Here is a 26812-nt window from a genome sequence, read left to right on the forward strand (position 1 = left end):
ACATTTGACCTAAAATTTCAATCAAAGGAAATTGCAAAGAATGTTGTATGCAAATCGATTTTTTCAGCACTCGCCGTATTTATCTAATTCAGTGGACCTTGTTTGATTAACTTAAGATTCGCACGCAAACGTAAAATGGATTTTATTCATAGTTTTTTGAATTGGCTCAAACTTTTTGTGGGCCTTCCCTATAACCAAAGAAGCCATTTTGTGTCATTGGTTCATCCCTACAAGGCCCCATACAATTTTGACAGCTGTCCATGAAAAATGGTACGTAAATATTCCAAAATCGGTATCTTTTCGAGAAACTTTTTTTATCGGTGTTATCCTTCGGCGAAGTTATAGATATTGGTGAGCAAAAATTGGTACACGGAAAAAGAATTGAGCGAATTTTTAATTACCTTTTTTAAAAAAAAAAATCTACTTTACAATTTTTTTTTTATTTATGAATTTTTTTATGTGTTTTTGAAGACAAAAAACCGCAACTTGTGTGCCATATAAAAGTATTGAGAATAATTTTGCCAACCAGTAATGAATCTTTGAGAAAAAAAGTTCTTTTGAAAATAGATTTTTTACACGAAAAATTTATTTGACTTCAGTTTTTAATATGACATCATATTTGCAATCGAAAAGTAATTTAAAGATTTTTAAATGTTCACCATTTTCAAGGTCGTCTCGATTATCCGAAGGCCTCGGAAAAATTTCACTTTGGATAACCGAATTACGAAAAAAAATTTCGTTGCCTAATTTTTGATTGTTGAGTTTAGGGGTATGACCCCTAAACTACGCTAAAATTATTTAGAATTTTTAAATCCAAGATGGCGGCCAAAATGACGGTGATACAATATTAAAAAAATGCATTTTATTTTTCAAAAGGCAATCAGCAACTCAAATTTGACTAAAATGGGGTCGTAGAACTCAAGTTTTATGTTAAAAACAAAATAAAATAAAAAAAATACGAATTATATTTTTTTTGTTCGTGAATCGATTATCCGAAGTCCCATACAAACCTTCGGATAATCGAACTTCGGATAATCGAAACTTCGGATAATCGAGTCTGGACTGTATAGCGACTTATAGTTTAATTTTTACTGTAAAAATTTCAGTTTTTCGATGTTTTAATTTTTTTCGCAAAAAATTTATATTTTCTCAAAAAAACGACAACTTTTTTCCGTGTGCTAATTTTTATCTGAATGGTCCTTATCAATACCTTCCACTTTGCCGAAGGCACCAAACCCATCAGAAAATTCCTTCAAATGATACAGATTTTCGTATATTTACGTACCATTGTTGTATGGACAGCTGCCACAATTGTATGAAGCCTTATATGGGTCAAACAATGACACAAAATGGCTTTTTTGGTCATAGGGAAGGTCCCGATAAAAATTTGAGCCAAATAAAAAAATACAAAAAAATTAACGAAATCTCATTTCGACACATTTCGTTCAGAATTGCTCACTTAAAATCTTTTTAATGGATTTGGTTTCAACTCCAAACAATTAAGATTATTTAATATTTAATTTAAAAAATGCCTTTAATTTATATAGAAATTAAGAAAAGAAGTTTTTCCTTCAAAATAACTTACCTTGCCATAATGTGAATCTGGCAACACTGCCTTCGATTTCTCAAGTAAATATTATATATAAAAATAAATATTTTTATAAACCTGATGCTGTAAATTTGATGAATTCATCTAAAAGTACAATAAGAATGTAATTTAAGTCTTACTCGCATGAAATATGTATGAAAATTAGCAGAATGCAATTACATTTGAGCTACAATCTTATCTATAGCTGATGCATTATCTGGTACTGAACATCCTTTGAAGTGACCAAATCAACCGTAGTCTGATAATGAAAACATTCTTCTTGGAATAGCAAGCCAGTTTATGCCCTGCACATCTCGATACGTTCTGCAGCAACAACAATCCTTCTGACAGATTCACAAAGAGAACAAAACCCCTTTCGATTGAATTGTTAATCAAGTTTGCTTCGTCTTGAGCCGGACTATCGTAACTCAATTTCGACAAAACCCGTCCTCTTCCCCTCCGAAATACCGTTCCTCTAGAACGAATTCCGGCGTAATGGCCTCGGCAGCATCCTAGATGTATGCAATTACTCGTCTGCTTTGGCCTCTTTTTCGAAGATAACTCTGTCCGGAGAACTCATTTCGTTTCAGCTTGAAGAAGATCAGATTTTCGTGCAGTATTTGTGTTTTTCCTAAACACGCACACATTGCTGTCCTGAACCAGCTTGGGCCTATAGGAAAATTCGTTCTGCACAACGGCACTCTGTCCAGTACAAACAAGGGCAAGATTCAGTGAGCTAACCCCAAACGAGACAGAAACACGAAAAATTTAACCAGAATCCTCTTGTTGGTACTTTCCATGGATGCAGGATTTTCATTTTCTACCCAAAAGAAGCAGATAAAAACGTCCTGTCCATTTTCCGGAATGCGTTTTGCCAGCCCTCTCGAAATCTGTGCAAGTCCCGCTTCTGTGTTATTTGTACGAGCAACCAGAAGGAAAAACAGGATTTTAATTTCAAATTACTGTTTGCGTTTGCCTCCCCGGCGAGTCCCTCCTCTCCTTTGATCGTTCGACTCTGGTGTCCTTGTGAGCTTTTTTGTGTTGGTGTGTTTTTACAGCATTTCACACTCCTCTGAACTCAGTTTTTTCTCCTACAATCATCAATCTTTTACTTGTGGTGAGGAAGGTCTTTCTACAATTTATTTTCTAGCTCCCAAAAAGGACAATTTACTTCAAACTTGCTTGTATTTTGCATTGTTGTTCCTCTATCTGGCAACATGGTTGCCCTTTTTGTTAGTCCTTGAAAAGGATATCTTCTTCTCTAGGGTGGGAATGTCTAAAAATAAATCTACGACCAAGAAAATCTTGTTGCAAACAAGTCAGTTCAAAACTTGTACGCCACTTACGTACAACAAGGTTTACATTGCATGCAAAATTCCACTCAACAGATTCCGCCATCTATTGGCGAGTAGCAGAAGCTTTTAAGGTGAAGTTATTTCCCTCCGTGCCAACCAAGTTAAATGGCACCCAATCCCATCTCGCCCCGACGCACACACAAATCACAGTCTCTTTCGACCCTTTTTTGTGTGGAAACTTCCGAGCCACCACCGCCCGGAATGCTTCCCGCGCAATCACAGCCCGTAGTTTTCCGTTCAATTGAATTCCAGCTTGACTTGAAGCCGCGCCGGAAGCAGTGCAAAATGGTTCAAAATCCAGCAGTCTTGTTACATTTGACCCAATTCCAACTGGTGGTAGCGTCGCTCTTCTATACAACTCGGTGGTACAAAGCGAAAATGGGACCCCTCTTTCCCGGGAAAACATGAACTTCTTTGAGCTATCCGGCCCCCGGAGTGGCTCTTGACAGAGAAATGTCGACAAATGTGCAACTCTCTTCTGTTCTGTTGGCGGTATTGTTTCCAAAGCACTTCTTTGTATCAAGTGCGGGATTCAGTTGTGAACGATTGAGTTCCAATTTTAGCTCATTTCTTGAACAATTGAAACTGAATCTTCCCTCCTCGAACGATGGTGAACCGATTGGCCCGGTTCGGAAGTGGATATCTCTTGCTTCGGACAGCCAATCAACAACTTTTCCCCCTCCTTTTTGCTACCCTTTATTCCCACCCCCTTAATGAGCTCTCTTTGCGTTTCAGAAGATTCACCTACGTTCACAGGATTCGACAGAAGACTAAGTTAGTTTCTCATCCGACAAAGCCTATACTGACCGGTCAAGAAGACCATCCGATGTTTGGATTCCATATTGGTAGCAGGTGTCGATGAGTCTACTTGCCTCTCTATATAAATTTGATAGAGTTGAGTGAACTGGCAACTTCTCCTTTATAGGCATCAGTTAAGATTGTCGAATCAAAAAATGGAACTTTGCTTTTTGATCTTAGAACTATTTTTCAACTAGTCTCTTAAATTCACCTGAAATTAACCTCAATCTTCACAAGAAATCGCATCAACTACCAAAGTAAATGGTCTTCAATTACCCGAAAGCCACCACCGTCCTCTTTGTCATACCGACTCCTCACCGCAGGGGAGATTCAGTTCCGGTCGGTAACGTGCAAGAGCAAACTTCCTTTTGTGCCACTTCAGAGTCTCGTTACCCCTCATTTACTGTGCCGCTCCGGATGAGTTTCCGTATCCTGCGCGTCCGAAGATAATACCTGGCTGCCGTTGTCGTTGCGACCACCCCCTCGCTCCGGTAATGGCAACCACATGCTGCTGCTGCTGCTGCGAGGATAACGATATCCCTAGGAAAATCCAAGCCATAACGACACAATACACAAACACACACATGGGGAAACCTCGCCAGCAGGACAACAGAAATAGTTTCGTGCTTTGGTTTTAATGGCTGCCACTTTTCTCCTTCTCTGCCCAAACAAGCGCCCTGACTATCATTCTAAGGGGTAACTTTGACCCAGCTGAAATTTTGCAAACTATTCAGAGCTACCAAACATAACGTTGACCAATGTTGGGACCTCAAACGCTAACCGGTTATACGGAATTTATCGTTTTATCATTCCGGCTTTGGGACGACGACGACGGGTTCGTCCTGGGGACTTGGTCATAATCAGTTGCCGGATGTGGCCAGACGTCCTTGCTAAAAAATAAAAAATAAAACACACTTTTGGGTTCCAACAGTCCAAAAAAAACGGTACCGTTCATGTTTGTAGTCATTTGCCGACCACTCGCCACTGTCGGAACTTTCGGTTTAGCTGAAGATCTCTGGGAAATTGGCAATTTTGTCCTTAAATCGGACGTTTTCTTTAAAAAATAAAGGAAAAATATATGTTTTACAATGCCGCCATTCAACAACATACTTTTACTGTCCACCAAAAATAACAGAATCGATTAGAATTTTTTTTCAAAATGCTTTTGATTTTACATCGAAAAATTAAGTTGCAAAATTTTTGCGGCCAATACTACGATTTTTTTTGAAAAAAAATTGTATTGATTCAAAAAATCATCGGTCAAAGATTTTTTGGCCGTTCTGGAAATATCTGATAAGTTGACATTTGTTGTCCTCTAAAACATATCAGAAAATAAAAAAAAATAGTGTTTTTTTGCAAATCAAGTTTTAGTGACAAAAAGTTAAATTAAAATTCACCAATTTATTTTCTGTGTATGATTTTTTTTCAGTGTAGTCCTTATCCATACCTACAACTTTGCCGAAGACACCAAATCGATCAAAAAATACCTTCAAAAGATATAGATTTTTTAATTATCACATATCATTTTTGTATGGATAGCTGCCAAATTTGTATGGAAAATTATATGGACAAACTAATGATGCAAAATGGCTTCTTTGGGCATACCGAAAGCACCATAAAAATTTCAGCCGGATTAGGCTGGTACAAATATATAAGTTTTTGTAAACCCCCGCCCCCCTTCAAAATTGGCCCGAAAAATCATGAGGCAAAAAAAATATTTTTACAATAAACTTCAAAATTTCAATGAAAATTCAAGTGCAACCAGCTGAAATCAAATTAAAATACATTCTTCTGCGTTTAAAATCATTTTTTGCATGTTTGGGTTTATTAAAAAAAACTTAAGATTTTTTGAAAATTTTTGATGCAAAATCTTTTTTTTTCGATACAATTTTTGTTTTTGTCAGATCTTAGATTTTTTGAAAACTAATGATTGCAAAACAACTGAACTAGTGTAGAATGCATTTTAAAACACTTTTTTCATTTAAATGTGAAGACTATGGCTTGTTATTTAAATTTTTATATTTTTTTTATTTTTTTGCCCCCTCCCCCCTTGACCTCGGCCAGTTCCGAGGGAAAAAAACTTATTTAAATATTTGCATCGTCCCTAAAAATTTTTTTTTAACGATTTCGTAGACAACTACTCATATGTTTAAAAAAAATGTTGGCAGCTAGATTCTTGCATTTTATGTTTTTTTTTATAAATATTTTTATGAATGTCATTTTGCATCATTAGTTAGTCGATAATGCTGCTAATACAAAATTAGCATGTAAATTTTCGAAAATCTGTACCTTGAGCAGGAATTTTTGGATCGATTTGGTATTTCCAGCAAAGTTGTTGTTTGTAAGCAAAAATAGTTTTGTTGTATTTTCAAAATCTGAAACAGCTATTATTTTATTTAAAAAAAAAACAATGTTGGAAACATGTGTTTTTACCAAATTCAAATATTAATTTATAGATACAAAATCAAATTTTATAATAACTCCAGAGTAGTTCTCTGCGATTTCGAAAATCAACTTTTCTTTGTAATTTAAATTTTCTGATCATTTCAATCAAAATAATTCCAAAATTATAAAATCGAGTTTCACATTTCGACATTTAACATCGGACCAATAGTTTTGCAGATGAGCAATTCTCTACAAAACCGGCCGATTTCGACCATTTTTATTTTTTGTATTTTTTGATTTGGCTCAAACTTTGTGGGGGCCTTCCCTATGACCAAAGAAGCCATTTTGCATCATTAGTTTGTCCATATAAATTTCCATACAAATTTGGCAGCTGTTCATACAAAAATGGTACGTAAATATTCGAAAATCTGTAACTTTTGAAGGAATTTTTGATCAATTTGGTGTCTTCGGCAAAGTTGTAGGTATTGTTAAGGACTATTTAGAAAAAATAGGTACACGGAAAAAAATTTCCCGATTTTTTATTAACTTTTTTCACAAAAACTCAAATTCCCAAAATACGTATTTTTGATTTTCGAGATTTTTGATATGTTTTAGGGACAAATCCGCAACTTTTGAGCTATAGAGAAACATGGTCAAAAAATCTGCCGCCGAGTTATGATTTTTTGAAAAACTGGTGATTTTTGGAAAAAATCGAAATTTTATACATAAAATTTTTTTGACCTCATTTTTTTATGCAAAATTGAACTTGCAATTGAAAAGTACTTTACAGATTTTTTGATAAAGGGCTCCGTTTTCAAGATATAGCCACCGAAAGTTTGATTTTAGCGAAATATTTGCAGTTTTTCGATTTTTAAAAATAGTGACCATGAGTGACCATTTCTAAAAATATTTTTTTTGAAAAGTTCAGAAAATTTGCTATAAAATTGTCTAAGAGACATTGAAGATTGGACCTCTGGTTGCTGAGATACAGCGGCTTAAAGAAAAGAAACACGAAAATTGAAGTTTTCTAAGTCTCACCCAAACAGCCCACCATTTTCTAATGACGATATCTCAGCAATTAATGGTCCGATTTTCAATGTTAATACATGAAACCTTCGTGAAATTTTCCGATCTTTTCGAAAAAAATGTTTTGAAAAAAAATAAATCAATACTAGCATTTTTAATGGGCATAATATTCAAAGTTTGGCCCTTTTAAAATGTTAGTCTTGATTTAATTTTTTCAAAATATTTTTTTCGAAAAGATCGGAAAATTTCACGAATTTTTAATGCATTAACATTGAAAATCGGACCATTAATTGCTGAGATATCGTCATTAGAAAATGGTGGGCTGTTTGGGTGAGACTTAGAAAACTTCAATTTTCGTGTTTCTTTTTCTTTAAGCCGCTGTATCTCAGCAACCAGAGGTCCAATCTTCAATGTCTCTTAGACAATTTTATAGCAAATTTTCTGAACTTTTCAAAAAAAATATTTTTAGAAATGGTCACTCATGGTCACTATTTTTAAAAATTGAAAACTGCAAATATTTCGCTAAAATCAAACTTTCGGTGGCTATATCTTGAAAACGGAGCCCTTTATCAAAAATCTGTAAAGTGCTTTTCGATTGCAAATTCAATTTTGCATAAAAATGAGGTCAAAAATTTTATGTATGAAATTTCGATTTTTCCAAAATCACCAGTTTTTCAAAAATCATAACTCGGCGGCAGATTTTTGACCATGTTTCTCTATAGCTCAAAAGTTGCGGATTTTGTCCCTAAAACATATCAAAAATCTCGAAAATCAAAAATACGTATTTTGGGAATTTGAGTTTTGTGAAAAAAGTTAATAAAAAAATCGGGAAATTTTTTTTTCCGTGTACCTATTTTTTTCTAAATAGTCCTTAACAATACCTACAACTTTGCCGAAGACACTAAATTGATCAAAAAATTCCTTCAAAAGTTACAGATTTTCGAATATATACGTACCGTTTTTGTATGAACAGCTGCCAAATTTGTATGGAAATTTATATGGACAAACTAATGATGCAAAATGGCTTCTTTGGTCATAGGGAAGGCCCCCACAAAGTTTGAGCCAAATCAAAAAATACAAATAAAATCCATTTCCGGTTTTGGTAGAGAATTGCTCAGATGTCAGTTGAAATATATTTTCACCGATTCGAGTTCTTTTCAAAAATATATTTTTTGCTTTTCTGGCAAGAAGTATTTTTAAAATGCATTAAACAAAAATAAAGGGAAAATTTATTCATGGGATTCAATTTCGACTTACTTCAAAAATATTTTTTTATTATTTTCGATATATTCTAAAAAAAGGCAGTGTGCCTAGAGAAGTTGGGCCATCAGTCGTGTGGTGTTCGTTGGATCGATCGGAGAGTGAATCGACGCGCGCGAGCCCGCGGGAAAGTGGTAGAAAGTTCTCGAAATCATTGAATAGGGGGTCGCAGTGTGCCTAGAGAAGTTGGGCCATCAGTCGTGTGGTGTTCGTTGGATCGATCGGAGAGTGAATCGACGCGCGCGAGCCCGCGGGAAAGTTGTAGAAAATTCTCGAAATCATTGAAAAGGGGGTCGCAGTGTGCCTAGAGAAGTTGGGCCATCAGTCGTGTGGTGTTCGTTGGATCGATCGGAGAGTGAATCGACGCGCGCGAGCCCGCGGGAAAGTTGTAGAAAATTCTCGAAATCATTGAAAAGGGGGTCGCAGTGTGCCTAGAGAAGTTGGGCCATCAGTCGTGTGGTGTTCGTTGGATCGATCGGAGAGTGAATCGACGCGCGCGAGCCCACGGGAAAGTGGTAGAAAGTTCTCGAAATCATTGAAAAGGGGGTCGCAGTGTGCCCAGAGAAGTTGGGCCATCAGTCGTGTGGTGTTCGTTGGATCGATCGAAGTGTGAATAGGCGCGCGCGAACCCGCGAGAAATAGATCGGGAAAGCATTGAAATAGAGATTCGCGTCGTTGAATTATATGTTATATTTTCATTTCGTTTTGAAAGCCCATCCCATAGCATCGTTGCTCGGATGGCACGCCGGCGGTAAGAAGTTAAACATAAAATTGTACATCACGGAATAATACGTTAATTCAAAATTCATTTCGTTTTGAAAGTCCTTCCCAAAGCATCGTTGCTCGGTTGGCACGCCGGCGGTAAGAAGTAAAACAATACGCGATTGATAAGTCCTTCTCATAGCGTCGTAGCTCGGAAGGCAACGATTGTTTCACATTCTGGTCATATCATCTACCAAGATGAATCCTGACCTTCCCTTTCCTTCCCCTACTAACACAATTCCCCACTTCCCGTGATGCTTGAAGGAGATGCTGTGGATTCAACGGTCTCATGCGGTGTCAACAGGTATAGAGCGACAAACTCTGTGTCTGATGAGTCTGCAACTTCAACTATCGGACTAACATTCCTACCTTTGTTGAACTGCATCTCCTTGGGGGGGCGCCGGTATTGACTTAAAGCAGAGATCTTCAGGGGTTATACAGTGAGGATGATTAGCTCCCACTATTCATCTGTTGGTTCATTGTGTAACTTCAGCTGATCCGTCAATAACGGAGTAGCAGCTCATTGGCAGTCAACCATGCTCATGCTCATGCTCATGCTCATGCTCATTTTCGATATATTCTAAAAAAACACACACGATTCTTCCAAAAATTCTTATACTAAACCAGATTTTGCTCCATCACGGCGCACAAAATGTCTTATTCAATCCCCTAAAATATAGCAAAAAAATCGAAAATTAAAAAAGTAATCATTTTGGTAATTGTTTCTTCTGACAATAAAATTAAGTAAAATTGCTTCTTCTGACATTGGGTATGCAAGGACAAAATTTCATCCAAATAAAAAATGAATATTTTAAAATCACTTAAAAAATGCCTTACAAAAAATTAAAGCTGAGCTTTTCTATAATTTTCTTTATTCAATTTTCTTCATTGGACAGCTGTTTTCTGAGAATTTATAAAAAAAAAGTTTTTCTTAGTGTCACCAAATAAGCCCTCATTTTTTAACTGACATACAACGTTTTTTGCAATTCCGAAAACACCCTTTGAACAGAATTATAGGATAAATTTCCATGCATTGAGTCAATAAATCTTTTAATTCAAAAAATGTTGAAAAGTATAACTTTTCGAAACAAGTGCTGAAAAGTTCAACTTTTCAAAAAGTAGAACTTTTCAGCATCCATTTCAGTGCTGAAAAGTAGAACTTTTCAGCATTTGTTTTGAAAAGAGTTACTATTCGATTCTGTTATTTTTGGAACAGAAAAGTAGGCTGTTTCGTCGTTCAAGAATGACAGGAAAAGTAATTAGTTTCACGACGGAATTGCAAAAAGTACTTTTCAGTACTTTTATTTTTGGCGATGAAAAGTATGCAATTTCGTCACAGGAGAAAAACAAAAAATAGAGAATGTTTTTCAACGGAATTGCATTTTCGACACTGAACAATTCTCTACGAAATCGGTCTTTTTTTAATTTTAATTTTTGTATTTGTTAGTCTAGCTGATTTTTTTTGTGTTTTCGGTATGCCCATAGAAGCCATTAGGAATCATTAGTTTGTCCATATAATTTTCCATACATATTGGGCAGCTGTCCTTACAAAAATGTTGTATGAAAATTCGAAAATCTGTATCTTTTGAAGGAATTTGATCGATTTGGTATCTTCGACAAAGTTGTAGGTATGGATAAGGACTACGCTGTAAAAAATGGTACAAGGTAAAAAAATCACTTTTTGTTACTAAAACTTAATTTGCAAAAAAAGCACTATTTTCAATTTTTTTTATATATTTTTAAGGGGACATCAAATACCAACTAAAAAAATAAAAATAAAATAAAAACAAAGTTTAAAAATTGAATTTCCGAGCCATGTCAAAACATTTTAATGAAAAAAGTGTTTTAAAATGCATTATACACCTGTCCAATTGTTTTGCAAACATTGGTTTTCAAAATATGTAAGTATTGACGAAAATTTTATTTTTCGCGAAATTTTTTTTGCGTGTTGTTCATTGGAATTTCATAAAAATTCAAAATATTTTTAATCCAGCCCAAACATGCTAAATATGATTATCAATGCAAAAAATGCATTTTAGATTGTTTTTAGTTGATTAAACTCTATTTTCATTAAAGTTTTGAAGTTTTTGAAAAAAAAAAAAAAATTTTTGCCCCCTGATTTTTCCGACTAATTTTGAAAAGGGGGGGGGCGACATAAACTTGGAAAAATATTTGCAACGGCCTTAGTGTCCATGTTTGCCCCCTTTTTTAGGAAATAGTTTTGAAAAGCTGAGAAAATTCTCTATATTTTGCTTTGTGGAACTTTGTTGATACGACCCTTAGTTGCTGAGATATTGCCATGCAAAGGTTTAAAAACAGAAAAATTAATGTTTTCTATGTCTCACCCAAATAACCTTCCATTTTCTAATGTCGATATCTTAGCAACTAATGGTCCGGTTTACAATGTTAAAATATGAAACATTCGTGAAATTTTCTTTTTGAAAACAATATTTTCTAAATTTTTAACGCGAATAACGCTTTTTTCAAATATCATTTCTCTGAATCCTGTTGATGGATATTCACAATTTTTGAATGTATCACGTAAAAGATTTTGATAAATCATAGAAAAATATTTCCAGCTGTGAGCCCTTTGATTCTAAGACCTTCAAATCAGCAAACAATGTTTTCATTTGATCTTTAAGTGGATAGTAGTGCCAATATTGAGATTGATGAATGTATTCCAAAAGAAATTAGTGTTTATAAATTAAAGCAAAATGACAATTTTCCAAAGAACTGCTCAATTGCTGTTTTCAGTAGTTTTGAAGCAGTGGTTCGTCCAGTTAAGAGGCAAAAAAATAAATAGTGCTGTGTGGATTTTTCCCTGACCAAGAATGATGCGAGAACGTGACTCTTCATTGTTGGAGAAATACCTCTCCCGGATCTGCTGCTTTTCAAATCCCATCATACGTCTGTCGTGCTGTGCTTTGCTTGTTATGAAAACGTTTTGCCACGATGTGGTTGGTCTCCTGTCCCGACTCCTAGAGAGAGGGAACACTTCAGCCAGCTCAGCACATGTCCTGGCGACGGCGTCGTCGTCCTCGGCGTCAGCAAACATTGAAGATCTCGTGTGACGCCTCGTTAAACTGAAACGTCAACCACTAACGAACTCTTTTTTTTTTTCGTTCTCTTCATCTCATTTGCAGCACATGGTTCAGGGGATGGGACCGTTTCCGGGTGCGGCCGCGGCCGGTTACCCGCCAGCACAGGCCCTCGGCGCCGCCACCGACAGTCTGTCGATGCAGGTCGTCAAGGGTGCGGCCGGCGGTGGGGGTGTAGGCGGTGGCGGAGGCGGAGGTCTCGTGGATCATCCCCTCAGTAGCCTCAAGCAGCAGCAGGACCAGCTCAGCCACCAGCAGCAGCAACACCACGCGCAGCAGCAGCACCAACAGCAGCAGCAGCAGCAGGCAGTGGCAGCGGCCGCCGCGGCACAGCTCGCCAGCTCACAGTCACTCAGAAATGTAAGTTCATGACTTTGGTTTATTAGAAAAATAACACGTTTTGTTATTTTAGAAATTTCAAACATGTTTCAATGAGCTATTTTTTGATAACTTTTTGAAATTTTAGTTATAAAAATAAATCTTTGAGCTCTTATACCACAAAAATATGTATCTAAGGCTGATTTAAAACTCTGTGTTATTCTTGAAATGTCCAACTCTGCTCGGGCAGTTCATGTCAAACATAACTTGTTATAACAGTTTAAATTAGCAAATTTTATCATTTTTTCCACTTCTTTTGCAGACTGTCAGTCAGTACAGCTCCCCAGCATCAGTATTAGGCGTCGTGCCGTCGTCGGTCGCGACGTCCCTCGCCGCCGCCGTTGCGTCCTCGATGCCACCGTCGTCGCTGTCGTCGGCGTCGCTCGTCGCGGTCAGCTCGGCCAACAGCAGCCCCGGATCGGCCGGTTCCGCCGCCACTTCCGCAGCCAGTGCCATCGCCGCCTCGAACGGAATTGAACAACAGACTGTTAGTATTGTGAGTAGACTTTCGGAAATTTCTTTAGACAAATCTTTCGCTGGATACATCACGCTAATCGTTGCTACATTTACTAGATTAGGCTTCCTTTAGAGGTAGAATTAATCAAGACGAGCGACTGAATGAAAAAAAAACTCCCTTTTTAAGTTACGTCGTAATTAGTTGCCTTTGCTTGCACAATTTCATTACGCGCCTGTAATTCACTTGAAATCCGACCAGCCCACGTGGCTCAAGATCCTCGGTCCTCGTGACGACGGAAGGTCGTCAAATGCTGCGCTCCAGCTCTCTCTGTGCTAATGAAGACCTCTTCGTCCTCGTCGGCTCAACTGCTACGTGGGAGGATTCCGTTTCAGGGAATTTAATTTGCATCTCTCTCTCTCTCGGTTTGAACTCGCATACGATGTCAACTTGTTGACGTGGCGACACATCAAAGTCCCGACAAGTGGCGCCCGCCAACTTCTGTGAAGGATTTTTCCTCGGAAGCACACCAGCAAAGTGCATACTTGACGGGAATGTCAGTCAGCTGGAAAAGATGGGATGAAATTGCATCTGGTTTGGCGTAATGTAAATAGAACACTCGAAGACTGACGATGTGTCGAGCTTTGAGGAAGTTGGGAAGAGACAATCCTGGAGAAGCAAACAAAAATTTTAATCAACTTTCTAAGTTGCCATGACTTGGAAAACGAACCTTTCACAAAAAAAAGCGTTTCAATCAATTTCCTTGCGCTTCAATGGCAATATTCTGTCCACCACTTAAGGATCGACCGAACATGCCTACCAATTACGAACCGCAATTAATCTCCCAGATAGATTACGTGTCGTCCACGCCCATCGTCGTCAATCCTCGAAAATTTCCTTCTGGCACCAATCCATCGAAAATTATTATTAGCCGATCAGCAAGCAAGCAAAAAAAAAACATCGGAAAAGCATCGGTCACTCTCTGTCAATTGTAGTAAATCATTTCCCCTGCCTTCTCTGTCCTCTTTTCAAAGGAAACCCACCCTAAGGCTGTATTGTATTCTCTCGGAATGATTTTCCATGTGATTATTGCTGGGAGCACTTTTTTTTCCTTTTTCCGGGAGGCCTGCGAGAACATAATGGAGAATGACGTTGCTCTAAATTCGTAGCGCGATCCCAATTAGGACGATTTCTTGCTAGGTTACGAAGGCTAGTCCGAGCTTTTTTTCTTTGGGGGATCCCGATTAAAAGTTTGAGTTTGTGCTGGAACACAATTTGAAACATAAATAAATAACAATTTGTGTTTTTATCCATTTTTTATATTTCTATGGTACGTAAAAATCTGCTAGAAATTGGTTTTTACTGCTTCTGAAGTCTGGTTTAAATTTGTTGTAAAAGTTAATTCTGGAACACAATTTGGAACACAAATAAATAACAATTTGTGTTTTTATTCATTTTTTTTAATTCCTATTGTACGTAAAAATCTGATGGAAATTGGTTTTTACTGCTTCTGAAGTCTGGTTTGAACTTGTTGTATATGTTAATGCTGGAACACAATTTGGATCATAAATAAATTACAATTTGTGTTTTTATTCATTTTTTTAAATATTCCTATTGTACGTAAAAATCTGGTAGAAATTGGTTTTTACTGCTTTTAAAGGCTGGTTTGAACTTGTTGTAAAAGTTAATGCTGGAACACAATTTGGAAATTGTGATCAGTAAAAAACGATTCTTAGAACATGTAACAGGCCGAATTTGATTTATATATTTTTTTAAAGTCGTTAAAAAATAGTTTGTGCTGAAACATAATTAAAAAAACCCAAAACGTGTTTTTTCATCGAAGTTTGTTTTGTTTTTGTATTGTTTGATCGGATTTGTTCAAAGTTTTATTCAGCGAATTTTCTTTTTTTGTTACTGACTATTGGGTTTTTTCAACGTTAAAACAATTTTGTCAAGACGGGTTTTGGTCTAAAATCAACTTTCAAGATAATTTTGGACCTTTCAACCATCGGAAAGAAGTACCCTTATTCTTTTTTTTAAACCTTGTGTTTGCTTGTTATGTAAACTTGCGGATTTATTAAAAAAAATTATGCGGCCATCTTTCACCGTGTTTTAAACTAATTATCCTAGCTTATATTTCAAAATGAGCATACAACATGTTTTGTTGTTTTACACACGTTTATGCGACTTAAAAACAAATGGTATGCTTTTATTTAATAAAAAAAAAACTTGTGATAAACACTACAAAAATCGAAAAATAACTAAAAAATTATGAAAACCGCAAATGACCAATAGATTGTGGTTAGAGTTTGTAAAAAACATTTATTATAATAAGATGAATGTATAAAAATACTGAAAATTAATGAAAAAAAAAACAAATCAGGCGAAGTAAAGTATTTCGTAGAACAAAAGTTGCTCAGAATGACCTTTTAAACACGGGGAAATAAATAAAACACAATTTGAAGAAAACACCAATTTTTGGTTTTTGACAAAGAACTTTTTTAATCAAAGTTTATGATTTTATTCATGCAACTTCATTTTCAAAGCATGTTTTGTCAAACTGGCTTTGTTTACAAAACTTTGTAACAGCAAATTTTATTATGTTCATGACAAGAACTATAAAAACAATTTAAAATTTTTAATGCAAATCAATACAAAATTTGCTATACTGAAATAAAATTCTTATGAAATTTGATAAAACTTTGGATGTAAATAACACAAGCACGATCTCAATAGGGGTGATTTCTCGTATGGATCGTATGGTCCGGCAGTTGTTAGAGGGAACTCGATAAAAAGTGAAAATTATTTTAGAACACAGTTGGAACATACACAAAACCATTTTTTAAAGTTACTCGCAGAGCTATTGTTTCATGAAGATTGTTCGATTGTAGTAATTTAAATGTATGGTAGCAAATTTTAATTTATTCGGGAAAACTAAGAACTCAAATTGATATTTGTCAAATTATCATAACAAAACTTGTTATATTGAATTTAAAATCTAATAACATGTATTACCGCATTGATACACTTCTGACTTGCATTTATATATTTATCTAAAGCGAAACATGTATCGTTGCTAAAATCACAACAATTTATGCAAATTTTCAATAAATAACAATTTGTGTTGTCACTCAATTAAAACATTCTGTTCGGGTCTCACCATCAATTCATTGTTGTCTCCGTCCTTTCAGAAACCGGATACCACTGTTATTGATGACCATCTCGTTGAGTAGCATAGTTTTGGGTGGTTCCATTGTGTGTTTGTTCGGCACCAAAAAAAAAAAACAGCGAGCAAAAATTGATGGAACCGAACCCGCCTCCCCATTGAAATGTTTCCAAATGTCTTCGCAAATTGATTCCCTTTTTCACGAGAACAACATTTGTCAGCGTCGTCATTCGCGACGTCCCCTAGCGTGTGGGACGTCGAAAGAAGCGACTATTTGTCGCGAGCTTAGGAAAATTTGCCCCCTTCATTCGTTCACCCAAAGGTGGGCAAACTTTAAGGTTAGTCAAACAGAACTGATATGCACATGACTTGGGAAAGTTTCATGGACCGGAAAGCCGGGCTCGGGCGATAAGAAAGATGGTGCTAGTTGTTGACGGCATCGGGGTCTCCTCCGGTGTCCTGGTCTGGAACGGAGCCCCCGGTACGACGACGACGTGAGCTTTTCTAACCCGGAAAGAGGTCAAACGGGAAAGCTGTCAATGCAAAAGTTTTCCCATTTCTCGGTGGGTGGTGTAGAATAATGATTATGTTTTTTGGAAGGTTTTTTGATATTCGGAGAAAATTTCAATTCCAATCCATTTTAGGCGATTGGTTTCAAGGTTTGGTCTGCGGGAAAACTTTAGTGATCAAAATGTGGTCCCAAAATTTACTCATTTACTCATTCAATCGGATAATACATTTTCTTGCCCAAAGTCGTTCAATTCTATGTGATCCGTTGATCCCACCTAACATGAAAACTCATTATGTCCAGATCACCGGAATTGCTCCCCAGGTGGCCTGCAAAAGATCACAAAGGAATCGCCCCTTCGCCAGGCAGTATCCAAAATCACAAAAGAAGCGAAACCCCCTTCCCAAACAAAACAACCGAATAATGTCCGGCCAAAAATCTCTGCCCAGCTGACCGGTCCTGCACGAAAAAGAGTAGTTTTTCTTTGGTTATTTTTTTCTCGGAAAGATGATACCGTTGTGGAGCTCGGGCTCGAGCTAGCTGTCCTCTAATGAGTCCTTTCTGGCCATTGGCAGTGTCCTGTTTCTTTTGGGGGACGATGATGATGATGATGATGATGATGACGCCGAAGCAATGACGGAACGATAAAGGCGGATGTTTTCCCACAGGGTGGCGTTCCCGGGGGGAGAGGATGCTGCGCAATTCTTTGCTGATGGTGATGAAAATTCACACTTGGGTGGACCTCAAAAATGCTGGGCGATTTTTGAGGGAAGAATGAAGTTGTTTGAAGGCAGCTTGGGTTGCAGGATTTAAAGAAGAATATTTTGAATAATAAATCTTTAAGCAAGATCCAAATTGTTTAATATTGCTTAAGGTTAACTCAAATTTAAAAGTAATTCTCGAGCAATTCCAGCTCAAATCAGGAATTTTTCTGGTACTTTTGCACCCGACCCTTTCCAATTTCAATGAAATATTTTAGACATGTTATCCTAGGCCTATTTAGGCCATTTTTGTGAATATGGAGCCAATTGTACTAAAAAATTACATTTGAGAAGGGCGTAAGTGATTTAAATATTTTTGTATTTCATAATTTAAAAATTACTGTATCTCAAAGCCGTTGCATCGCATCAAAAAGTGGTCAAAGACAAACTTGTAGGAAATTGGACGGGCTTTCTGAAAGAAAATACACTGAAAGAAAAATACACGCCACTTCAATGAGATTTATCAATTTTAAAGCTTAAAAGTTAAATTTAATTTTTTTTTTCGTTCAAAATTTTTGTGAAAATAGTCTAAAATGTGACAAAATTACAAAACTTATGTTGTTTTTGAGTACAATTGGCTCCATATACACAAAAATGGCTTATATAAACTTAGGACAACATACCTAAAAAGTTTCATTGAAATCGGAGAGGGTCGAGTACACAGAAAAAAAATCATGGTAATATTACACACAGAAAAAAAAAATCATGGTAATATTACATTTGGGAAGGAGTGCATCTTCTATGTCAGAAAAAATGTGTAATTTTACCACTTTTCTGGTGTAATGCCACGTTTTCAGTCTGAATTGAGGTAAAATTATATCATAAAAGAGGTAATATTCAACCTTCCAAAATTACACCTTCAAAATTTACATTATTTTTTGGTAAAATAACACATTTCCAGAGGTAAAATTACACTTTTTTCTGAAATAAATGATGTACCCCTTCCCAGATGTAAAAAAACTTAGGTTATGATTAGGAATAATCAGAATAAATAGATACCCGGGTAAAATCCCAATTTTTTATCACTTTTATCACTTCAAGTTCATTACCTACTTTTACAAGTTTTAGGGATTAAAAAGGGCATTTTTTTGCAAGTGAGCAGTTCTCTACGGAATCGGTCTTTTTTCTTTAATTTTAATTTTTGTATTTTTTAATCCGGATGAAACTTTTTTGGTGCCTTCGGTATGCCCAAAGAAGCCATTTTGCATCATTAGTTTGTCCATATAAATTTCCATACAAATTTGGCAGCTGTCCATACAAAAATGATATGTGAAAATTCAAAAATCTGTATCTTTTGAAGGAATTTTTTGATCGATTTGGTGTCTTCGGCAAAGTTGTAGGTATGGATATGGACTACACTGAAAAAAAATTATACACGGTAAAAAATTTTTTGGTGATTTTTAATTTCACTTTTTGTCACTAAAACTTGATTTGCAAAAAAACACTATTTTTATTTTTTTTATTTTTTTATATGTTTTAGAGGACATAAAATGCCAACTTTTCTGAAATTTCCAGAATGGGCAAAAAATCTTTGACCGAGTTATGATTTTTTGAATCAATACTGATTTTTTCAAAAAATCCAAATATTGGTCGCAAAAATTTTTTAAATCGAATTTGCAATCAAAAAGTACTTTAGTGAAATTTTGATAAAGTGTACCGTTTTCAAGTTATAACCATTTTTAGGTAATTTTTTTGAAAATAGTCGCAGTTTTTCATTTTTTTAAATTAGTGCCCATGTTTGCCCACCTTTGAAAAAAATATTTTTGAAAAGCTGAGAAAATTCTCTATTTTTTGCTTTTTTAAACTTTGTTGATACGACCCATAGTTGCTGAGATATTGCCATGCAAAGGTTGTAAAACAGGAAAATTGATGTTTTCTATGTCTCACCCAAACAACCCACCATTTTCTAATGTCGATATCTCAGCAATTAATGGTCCGATTTACAATGTTAAAGTTTGAAACATTCGTGAAATTTTCCGATCTTTTCGAAAAAAATATTTTCAAAAATTTAAAATCAATACTAACATTTTGAACGGGCCAAACTTTCAATATTGCGAAAATTTAATCTAGAAATATTTCAAATTTATCTTGCATATGGGTCATTCCATCTCAACTGTGCACGAAAAAGTGCAAATTTGAAAATTACCCTCTCCGATCCTGCTCAAATTTGGCAGGGCTGTTGATACTATCAAAACATGCAAAAATCCCGAATTTCATCCAAATCGGACCACCCCCTCCATTTTTGTACCCTCCCAAAAAATCGACTTTTTGCCAATTTTTGAGCAAAACCCCTATCTTCAAACGGCGATAACTCAGGAACCACAAATCTTAGAAGGTCGGTCTTAGACTCAATTTTGAAGGAAATTGGACGTAGAATCCATTTCCGTGGTCAAATTGTTTATTAATTTATTATTTCTACCTGCATTGTGCAATTGAAAACTTTAAACGGCCGTATCTCAAAACACCCCAACTTATTTTTTTAATTTGACCTCACCATCGTGTTCCCCGGCCAATTTTACATAAGAATCACTTATCCACAGAAATGAATATGTTTCGTTCCAGAGATATCGAATTTTAAAGTTTTGTGTTTTCGAGATTACCTACATCAGCTTCATTCGCCGCCTCTGCTAGAAGCACATAGGCGGGCTGATCAATAACTGCTACCTGGTCATTTATTGAAATAATATTTCATCATAAATGATCTTTATCAAATTGGGCAAAAATTAACTGTATAACACTGTAGGAAACTAGAGTTTAATCGCGAATGTTTATCTGCTCAAAAAAAAAAAAAAAAAATGAAGTGAATTTCTGTGCTAACCCACAGGACAGAGCAATAACGACACACAGTAAAGGGCAGAATTGGATTCCGACGGAGCGAGCAGGAAAATGCAATTAATCTTGTTAGTAACACTGAACAAATAGGTGAAAAATATGAATTAAAATGAATAAAATTTGTTGATACGTTGTACTCACAAGGAGTAGAAAAAGGATTTCTGGAAAGTATAAAACTGAAAAATGTAAGAAAATCACAAAGTTTGATCTGCTGCAAAGCGGCTAATTCCCCAAATTTAGTTGCGATGATTTCGACACCGTCCGAACAACAGTTTTTTTTCTTCTTTCATTCTTGGATTCTTGGAACACAATTCGGCTGCTGTCCTCACGTATAAGGATGTTTTTTTAATTAAATGTACCTTGACCAAAATCATCTTTTAATCAAATGGAGCTGGCTCATGATATAAAAATTGATTTAATATAATCAATCAATCAAGCCCTTGTCATGGCCTTGGAGGTACTCTAAAACGGTTAGCAACACGTAAAAAAACGGTGCATTCAAAATAACCCAATAAATATTCCTTTCACAAAAATAGATTGAGGGGAAACAGGGGAACAGCATCTAATTCCAGCGTTCCTCTAATGTTGCTATATCAGCGCTTTGGCATTCAATTACAGCTGATTAAAAGCGTTTTCGACTGAAATCAAGTGATAAATAGCTTAATAAGAAGTGAACAAGCAAATTTTTATCAAAAGTTTTGCAACATTTGTTGTTTGAATAGTAAAAATGAGCGAATTGGACAAAACTAGGAGCGAGGACTTAACTTGCCAAACATAGGAGAATTTCCCCTATTAGCCATTTGAATAAATATTTGCGTAAAATTATAAAAAAATATAAATTAAATTAATCATCTCCCAGAACACCAGGTAGCAGTTATTGATCAGTCCGCCTGTGTGCTTCTAGCAGATGAGCGGCGAATGAAGCTGATGTAGGTAATCTCGAAAACACAAAACTTTAAAATTCGATATCTCTGGAACGAAACATATTCATTTCTGTCGATAAGTGATTCTTATATAAAATTGGCCGGGGAACACGATGGTGAGGTCAAATTAAAAAAATAAATTGGGGTGTTTTGAGATACGGCCGTTTAAAGTTTTCAATTGCACAATACATGTAGAAATAATAAATTAATCAACAATTTGACCACGGAAATGAATTCTACGTCCAATTTCCTTCAAAATTGAGTCTAAGACCGACCTTCTAAGATTTGTGGTTCCTGAGTTATCGCCGTTTGAAGATAGGGGTTTTGCTCAAAAATTGGCAAAAAGTCGATTTTTTGGGAGGGTACAAAAATGGAAGGGGTGGTCCGATTTGGATGAAATTCGGGATTCTTGCATGTCTTGATAGTATCAACAGCCCTGCCAAATTTGAGCAGGATCGGAGAGGGTAATTTTCAAATGCTGTTCCGCTTCAGATGGAATGACCCATATAGCATATAACTCTTCCCAATGTTTTTTGATGATTAAAGATTGCTTGAAACATGATTTTTTTGCCAAATTTTCAGATCGAAGCCCCTCAGACGCGGGTTTTGGCATAAGAGGGTTGATTTCAGCATAACAAATTAATTTCTGTGTGTTCAGTTCCAGTCATAAAAATATGAAAATTTGCTGTGACAAATGCACAAAGCTTGTCAAACAATAAATCTTATGAACATTTTTTAATAGAAAAAAAAATTGATGACCCAAGCCGGTTCTTACAATACATGTAATGTGTAAAAAACAAAACATTATAAAAAACCACAATTTCCAAATTGTGTTCCAGCTCAAACTCTTACAACAAGTTCGAACCAGCCTTCAGGAGCATACAGTAAAAATCAATTTTCTACGAGGTTCTCACGTACCCCAGAAATATTTTAAAACAAAATTTGATGAAAAATTACACAAACCTCTTTTTTTATCAAACTGTGTTCCAGCACAAGCTCCACTTTTATTCGGGTTTGTTGCCATACAAATATATGATTGCTCCGAATGAGATTAACGTTATTCTTCATCGATCAAAAATTCCTCAAGTTTCAGATTTTTAAATATTCCATGCCCATTTTTATGAGAATTAATCATTGGAAAAGAGAGCATTTACATTTTTTATGAAATTCGAAATCATTGTTAATGTTTTGAACATTTTTTCTGTGTTAAATCTTCGGTAATTTTGTTGTTTTCATATTTTCTTTGTAACTCTTTTCTATTGGTTGTTTCTTCATTTTGTTTTTGCTTAAATTTCACAACTTGCGTTCAAACTGGGACAAGTAATTTCATAATAAAAATATAAGGGATGAGCCTCATACAGTGACATTTTTTTAAATCATTAGCTAAATCACACAAAATAAATAACAAAACATTATACTGTGGCTTCACCTTAAACACCGTTCGTTTAAAATTACTGGTTCTGCTCAAAGATTTTTTTAAATTTTTTGAAGCCAAGGAATGGTTCATTCACCCTATAATGTATGCAGCTCCAAAATTACATCACACCAAGTAACGCTGTAATTCCGCAGCGGATCCCCAGAAAACCACCTCGGGTCCAACGCCAGCACCAAAAATCCGCGCTTGAAAATGAAATCTGCCACTGCTGGTGCCCCCGAAGCAATTTCGCTGCGAAATGCACTTTTCGGCATTTACCAAGATAAATTTGCGTCACATCGTTCATCCGGGGGTAGTCCCCACGTTCCTGAGGGGTTGGGTTTGCTGCAGCTCCCAATCGGCACTTCCTGTTGACCTATTTGTTCCAAAGAGTCGGGTAGTTGTACGCGCGCTGTCGGACAATGTCTGTTTTGAACACGGGAAGAAAATAGTTTTTTTTGGGTTTTTAAAGAAATGATTTTTTTTAGTATTTTTGTGTCAGTTGAATTTCCTAGAAAGAAAAGTTGAACTTTTTAGAATCTTCAGGATAATAATTTCTTTCCGTGTTGACTAGGACCCCTCATTGACGTCGTAGTCAACGAGCAAGTTTGCTGAGGGTAAATAAAGTCCCGGACAAATGAGGGACGAAGTTTAGTGGGGCGTGCGCTGCTGTGCGAGCCCGGGGATTGTTTGCGGTTCTTCTGTTTGAACAAAGTGTGATAGCTCGGGACCCCGGCGTTCCGCTCCGGAATGAATTTGATGGTCTTCCTGAGATGAGCCAAATTCCGAGAAATCAAGATAATCAGCAAGCTTGAACTCGAATTAGGCGGGAGACTTTATGAGTTCCACGAACGCGCGCGCGGAAAACAACTCTTATTATTCCAGCTGTTTCGCGACAACGCTGTGCCATCAGTCAAAACTCGGCAAGATTTTCAACAATACCGGAATCTAATTTTCAGCGACATCTGCTGGCCCGCCGTTTCTCCTAAGGCAGTATTATTTTGCGATTTTTCCACCCCCAACCAAACAAGAGTGCGGAAAATACCCGGGAAAACAGATCCGCACACCGTCATCGTCGTCCTTCGGTGTCATTACAGTTTTTTTTTGTTGCTTCTAGAGCAGAAAACAACAACAAAATCTGCGCGCGCGAAAACAATAAGAAATGCGATTCCGCCCGGAGGGCGATGAAAAATGAGCTTTGAAGCTCCTTCCTTCTAGGGAGACCACCTGGAGTGAGCAGCGCAGAAAGGGGGAGGTGAAATTTTTTAATAGGATTTTCCTCATTTTGTTTTTCCACCAACAAAGACACACACACACACACACACACAATATTAAATCTTCACGCGACAACGACGTGATGTGGTGAGTAATGGGGAAAAATGGATTTACAAAAGGGATTTTCTCCATCGCCTTTTTTTATTCCTGCAAGTTCATTCATAAAAAATGACAAACAAATTGAAAGTTCCTTCCCTTCGGGGATACGGCCCAAGAAAAACAAGCTTGTTAATGCTTTTTCTCCCGGGTTCCGGATTCAACCCCTTTGGGACGTAAACTACACATGTCCACTTGATGAGGTTGATTCACCACGGGTAGGGGATCCCCCCTTCTCCAAAACTGTCAAAGCTAGTTAGTCCCGGCCAATCCAGGCTCATTTGTATTCGGGAGCCCTCGAGGGCTAGCAAAAAAAAAGTCCCTCACTTTTTTCATAGTTGGGGTGTGACAAATGTCCCCAATTTCGGCGTCGAAAAATAGACGCAAAAATTTAAACAACCCGAGATGGATTTGTAACCCGAGCTCTCACTTGGGTAGGGGATTAGGGATTTGATGGAAAAATGAGCGTCAAATAAAGTGAACTCGGAAAGTGCCATTTGTCTCGTGTGTTGTGGGTTGTTTGTCGTTTTGAATGACCCCTTTAAGTGGTGGCGATTTGAATCGGGGGAAAGTTTGATTTATTTTTTTTTTTTTTTTTTTTGGCAGAATAAAGCTTGTAATATTTATTGTTCGATCTTAGAAATCTGAGAACAGATCTTCGAATTGCAAATCTCGCAAATAAAAATGATTAAAGATTCAGTACAATCTAGAGTGGCCACCCAAAAATTAGTCGGAATTGGCGAAAATCCGAGAAAATTCAAGTAAAAGTCTGAAATTTAAGATTTTTTGACAATAAGTTGGAAACCCCAACATATTATGAATATCATCGAAAAAATCATTTTTTTTAATTCCATAGTGAAACAACATACTTGTCCTGTCATTCTCGAATTACATCGCCAAACATAACAGTTTTATATAGAAGTTTATGCAACAAGTTGCAAAAAGAGGATTTTTTCAGCACGAGTCGTACATTTATCCAACGAGGTTCACCGAGTTGGATAAATACGAAGAGTGCTGAAAAAATCAAGTTTTGCAACGAGTTCCATACAACATTTTTTGCAATTTCAAAAAGCACACACTGAGTGAAATTTTATGTCAAATTTTCATGTATTTTGTCAATAAATCGTTTAAATCAAAAAAATGTTTAAAAGTGTTACTTTTCGATATAAGTGCTGAAAAGTTCAACTTTTCAGCACCCATTTGAGTGCTGAAAAGTAGAACTTTTCAGCATTTATTTTGAAAAGTGTTGCTATTTGATTCTGTTATTTTTGGTACATATAAGGCCGATGCAAATATTTAAAAAAGTTTTTGTCCCTCGGCCCTGGCCGAGATCAAGGGGGGGGGGGGGCAAAAAAATAAAAAAATATAAAAATTTAAATAACAAGCCATAGTCTTCACATTTAAATGAAAAAAGTGTTTTAAAATGCATTTTACACTAGTTCAGTTGTTTTGCAATCATTAGTTTTCAAAAAATTTAAGATCTTACAAAAACAAAAATTGTATCGAAAAAAAAGATTTTGCATCGAAAATTTTCTAAAAATCTTAAGATTTTTTAATAAACCCAAACATGCTAAAATTGATTTTAAACACAGGAGAATGTATTTTAATTTGATTTCAGCTGGTTTCACTTGAATTTTCATTGCGATTTTGAAGTTTATTGTAAAAATATTTTTTTTGCCCCCTGATTTTTCGGGCCAATTTTGAAGGGGGGGGGGGGTGACAAAAACTTTTAAAAATATTTGTACCAGCCTAAGTAGGCTATTTCGTCGTTCAAGAATAACAGGAAAACGGAAAAAAGTAGTTTTTGCATTTCCGTTGTGAAACTGCTTACTTTTCCTGTCATTCTTGAACGACGAAAAAGCCTTCTTTTTTCTAACAAAAATAAAATATCGATTAGTAAAACTTTTCAAAATAAATTATGAAAATTTCAACTTTTCAGCATTTAAATGGATGCTGAAAAGTTGAACTTTTCAGTAGTTGTTTCGAAAAGTAATACTTTTTTACATATTTTTTTTTTGCAAACGGTTTATTAACAAAATAGATGAACATTTGACTTATAATTCCACTCAACGGGTTTTTTCGAAATTGCAAAAAATGTTGCATGGAACTCGTTGCAAAACTTGTTTTTTTTCAAAAAAATCTGCTTTTTGCAACTTTTTGCAACAACTACTATATCAGCATCCATTTGAGTGCTGAAAAATTTAACTTTTCAGCATTTGTGTCAAAAGGTAATATTTGTCGATACTATTTTGGAGTTTGAAACTTATCTTCACGGCAAATATTGAGATAAGTTCAAACTCCAAAATAGTATAAAAAAATATTACCTTTTGATAAAAAAAACCTTTTGAAAAAAAAAACATTTCGAATGACGTTTTTCTCAATTGCTAACAATGTTATAATTTTGATGTTTTCTAAAATATTTTAGATCCATTGTTAATCTTGAGCACTCTGCTTAGTTTTTTTTTCTCTAAATTTTAACGATTTGAAAATGAAAAGACTGCTATCATGAACATTAGATTGTTGTGGTTGCATTGATTATAATCTATTTTTGACTAGGTTAATCAAAATACAGTCATGCCTCGGTTTAGACCGCATACAGGGGATGCAAAACCGCGGTGTGCATAACTGAAGCACAGAGCTTGTGGGATTTTGGCTATATGGGAGACATTGGCTATTATCATATGAAAAATCATGCAAACATCAAAAACATAAAGTGTTTTGTAATGGGGATGA

At 35.9% G+C, this 26812-nt stretch overlaps 1 protein-coding gene across 11 annotated transcripts in view; it reads left to right on the plus strand.

Moving 5' to 3' along the window:
- Window positions 1-26812, plus strand: part of LOC6044582 (RNA binding protein fox-1 homolog 1) — a 520873-nt gene that overhangs the window by 340091 nt on the left and 153970 nt on the right. For 9 of the 11 annotated variants that reach the window (XM_038261802.1, XM_038261801.1, XM_038261808.1 and 6 more), the window contains 2 exons: window positions 12318-12632; window positions 12913-13146. In XM_038261802.1, coding sequence (XP_038117730.1) covers window positions 12318-12632; window positions 12913-13146 — 549 coding nt within the window. The remainder of the gene's footprint in view (window positions 1-12317; window positions 12633-12912; window positions 13147-26812) is intronic. The other 2 variants (XM_038261806.1, XM_038261807.1) reach the window with 1 other exon arrangement.

This window comes from Culex quinquefasciatus, chromosome 3 (assembly GCF_015732765.1).
Source record: "Culex quinquefasciatus strain JHB chromosome 3, VPISU_Cqui_1.0_pri_paternal, whole genome shotgun sequence".
NCBI classification, from domain to species: Eukaryota; Metazoa; Arthropoda; class Insecta; order Diptera; family Culicidae; genus Culex; species Culex quinquefasciatus.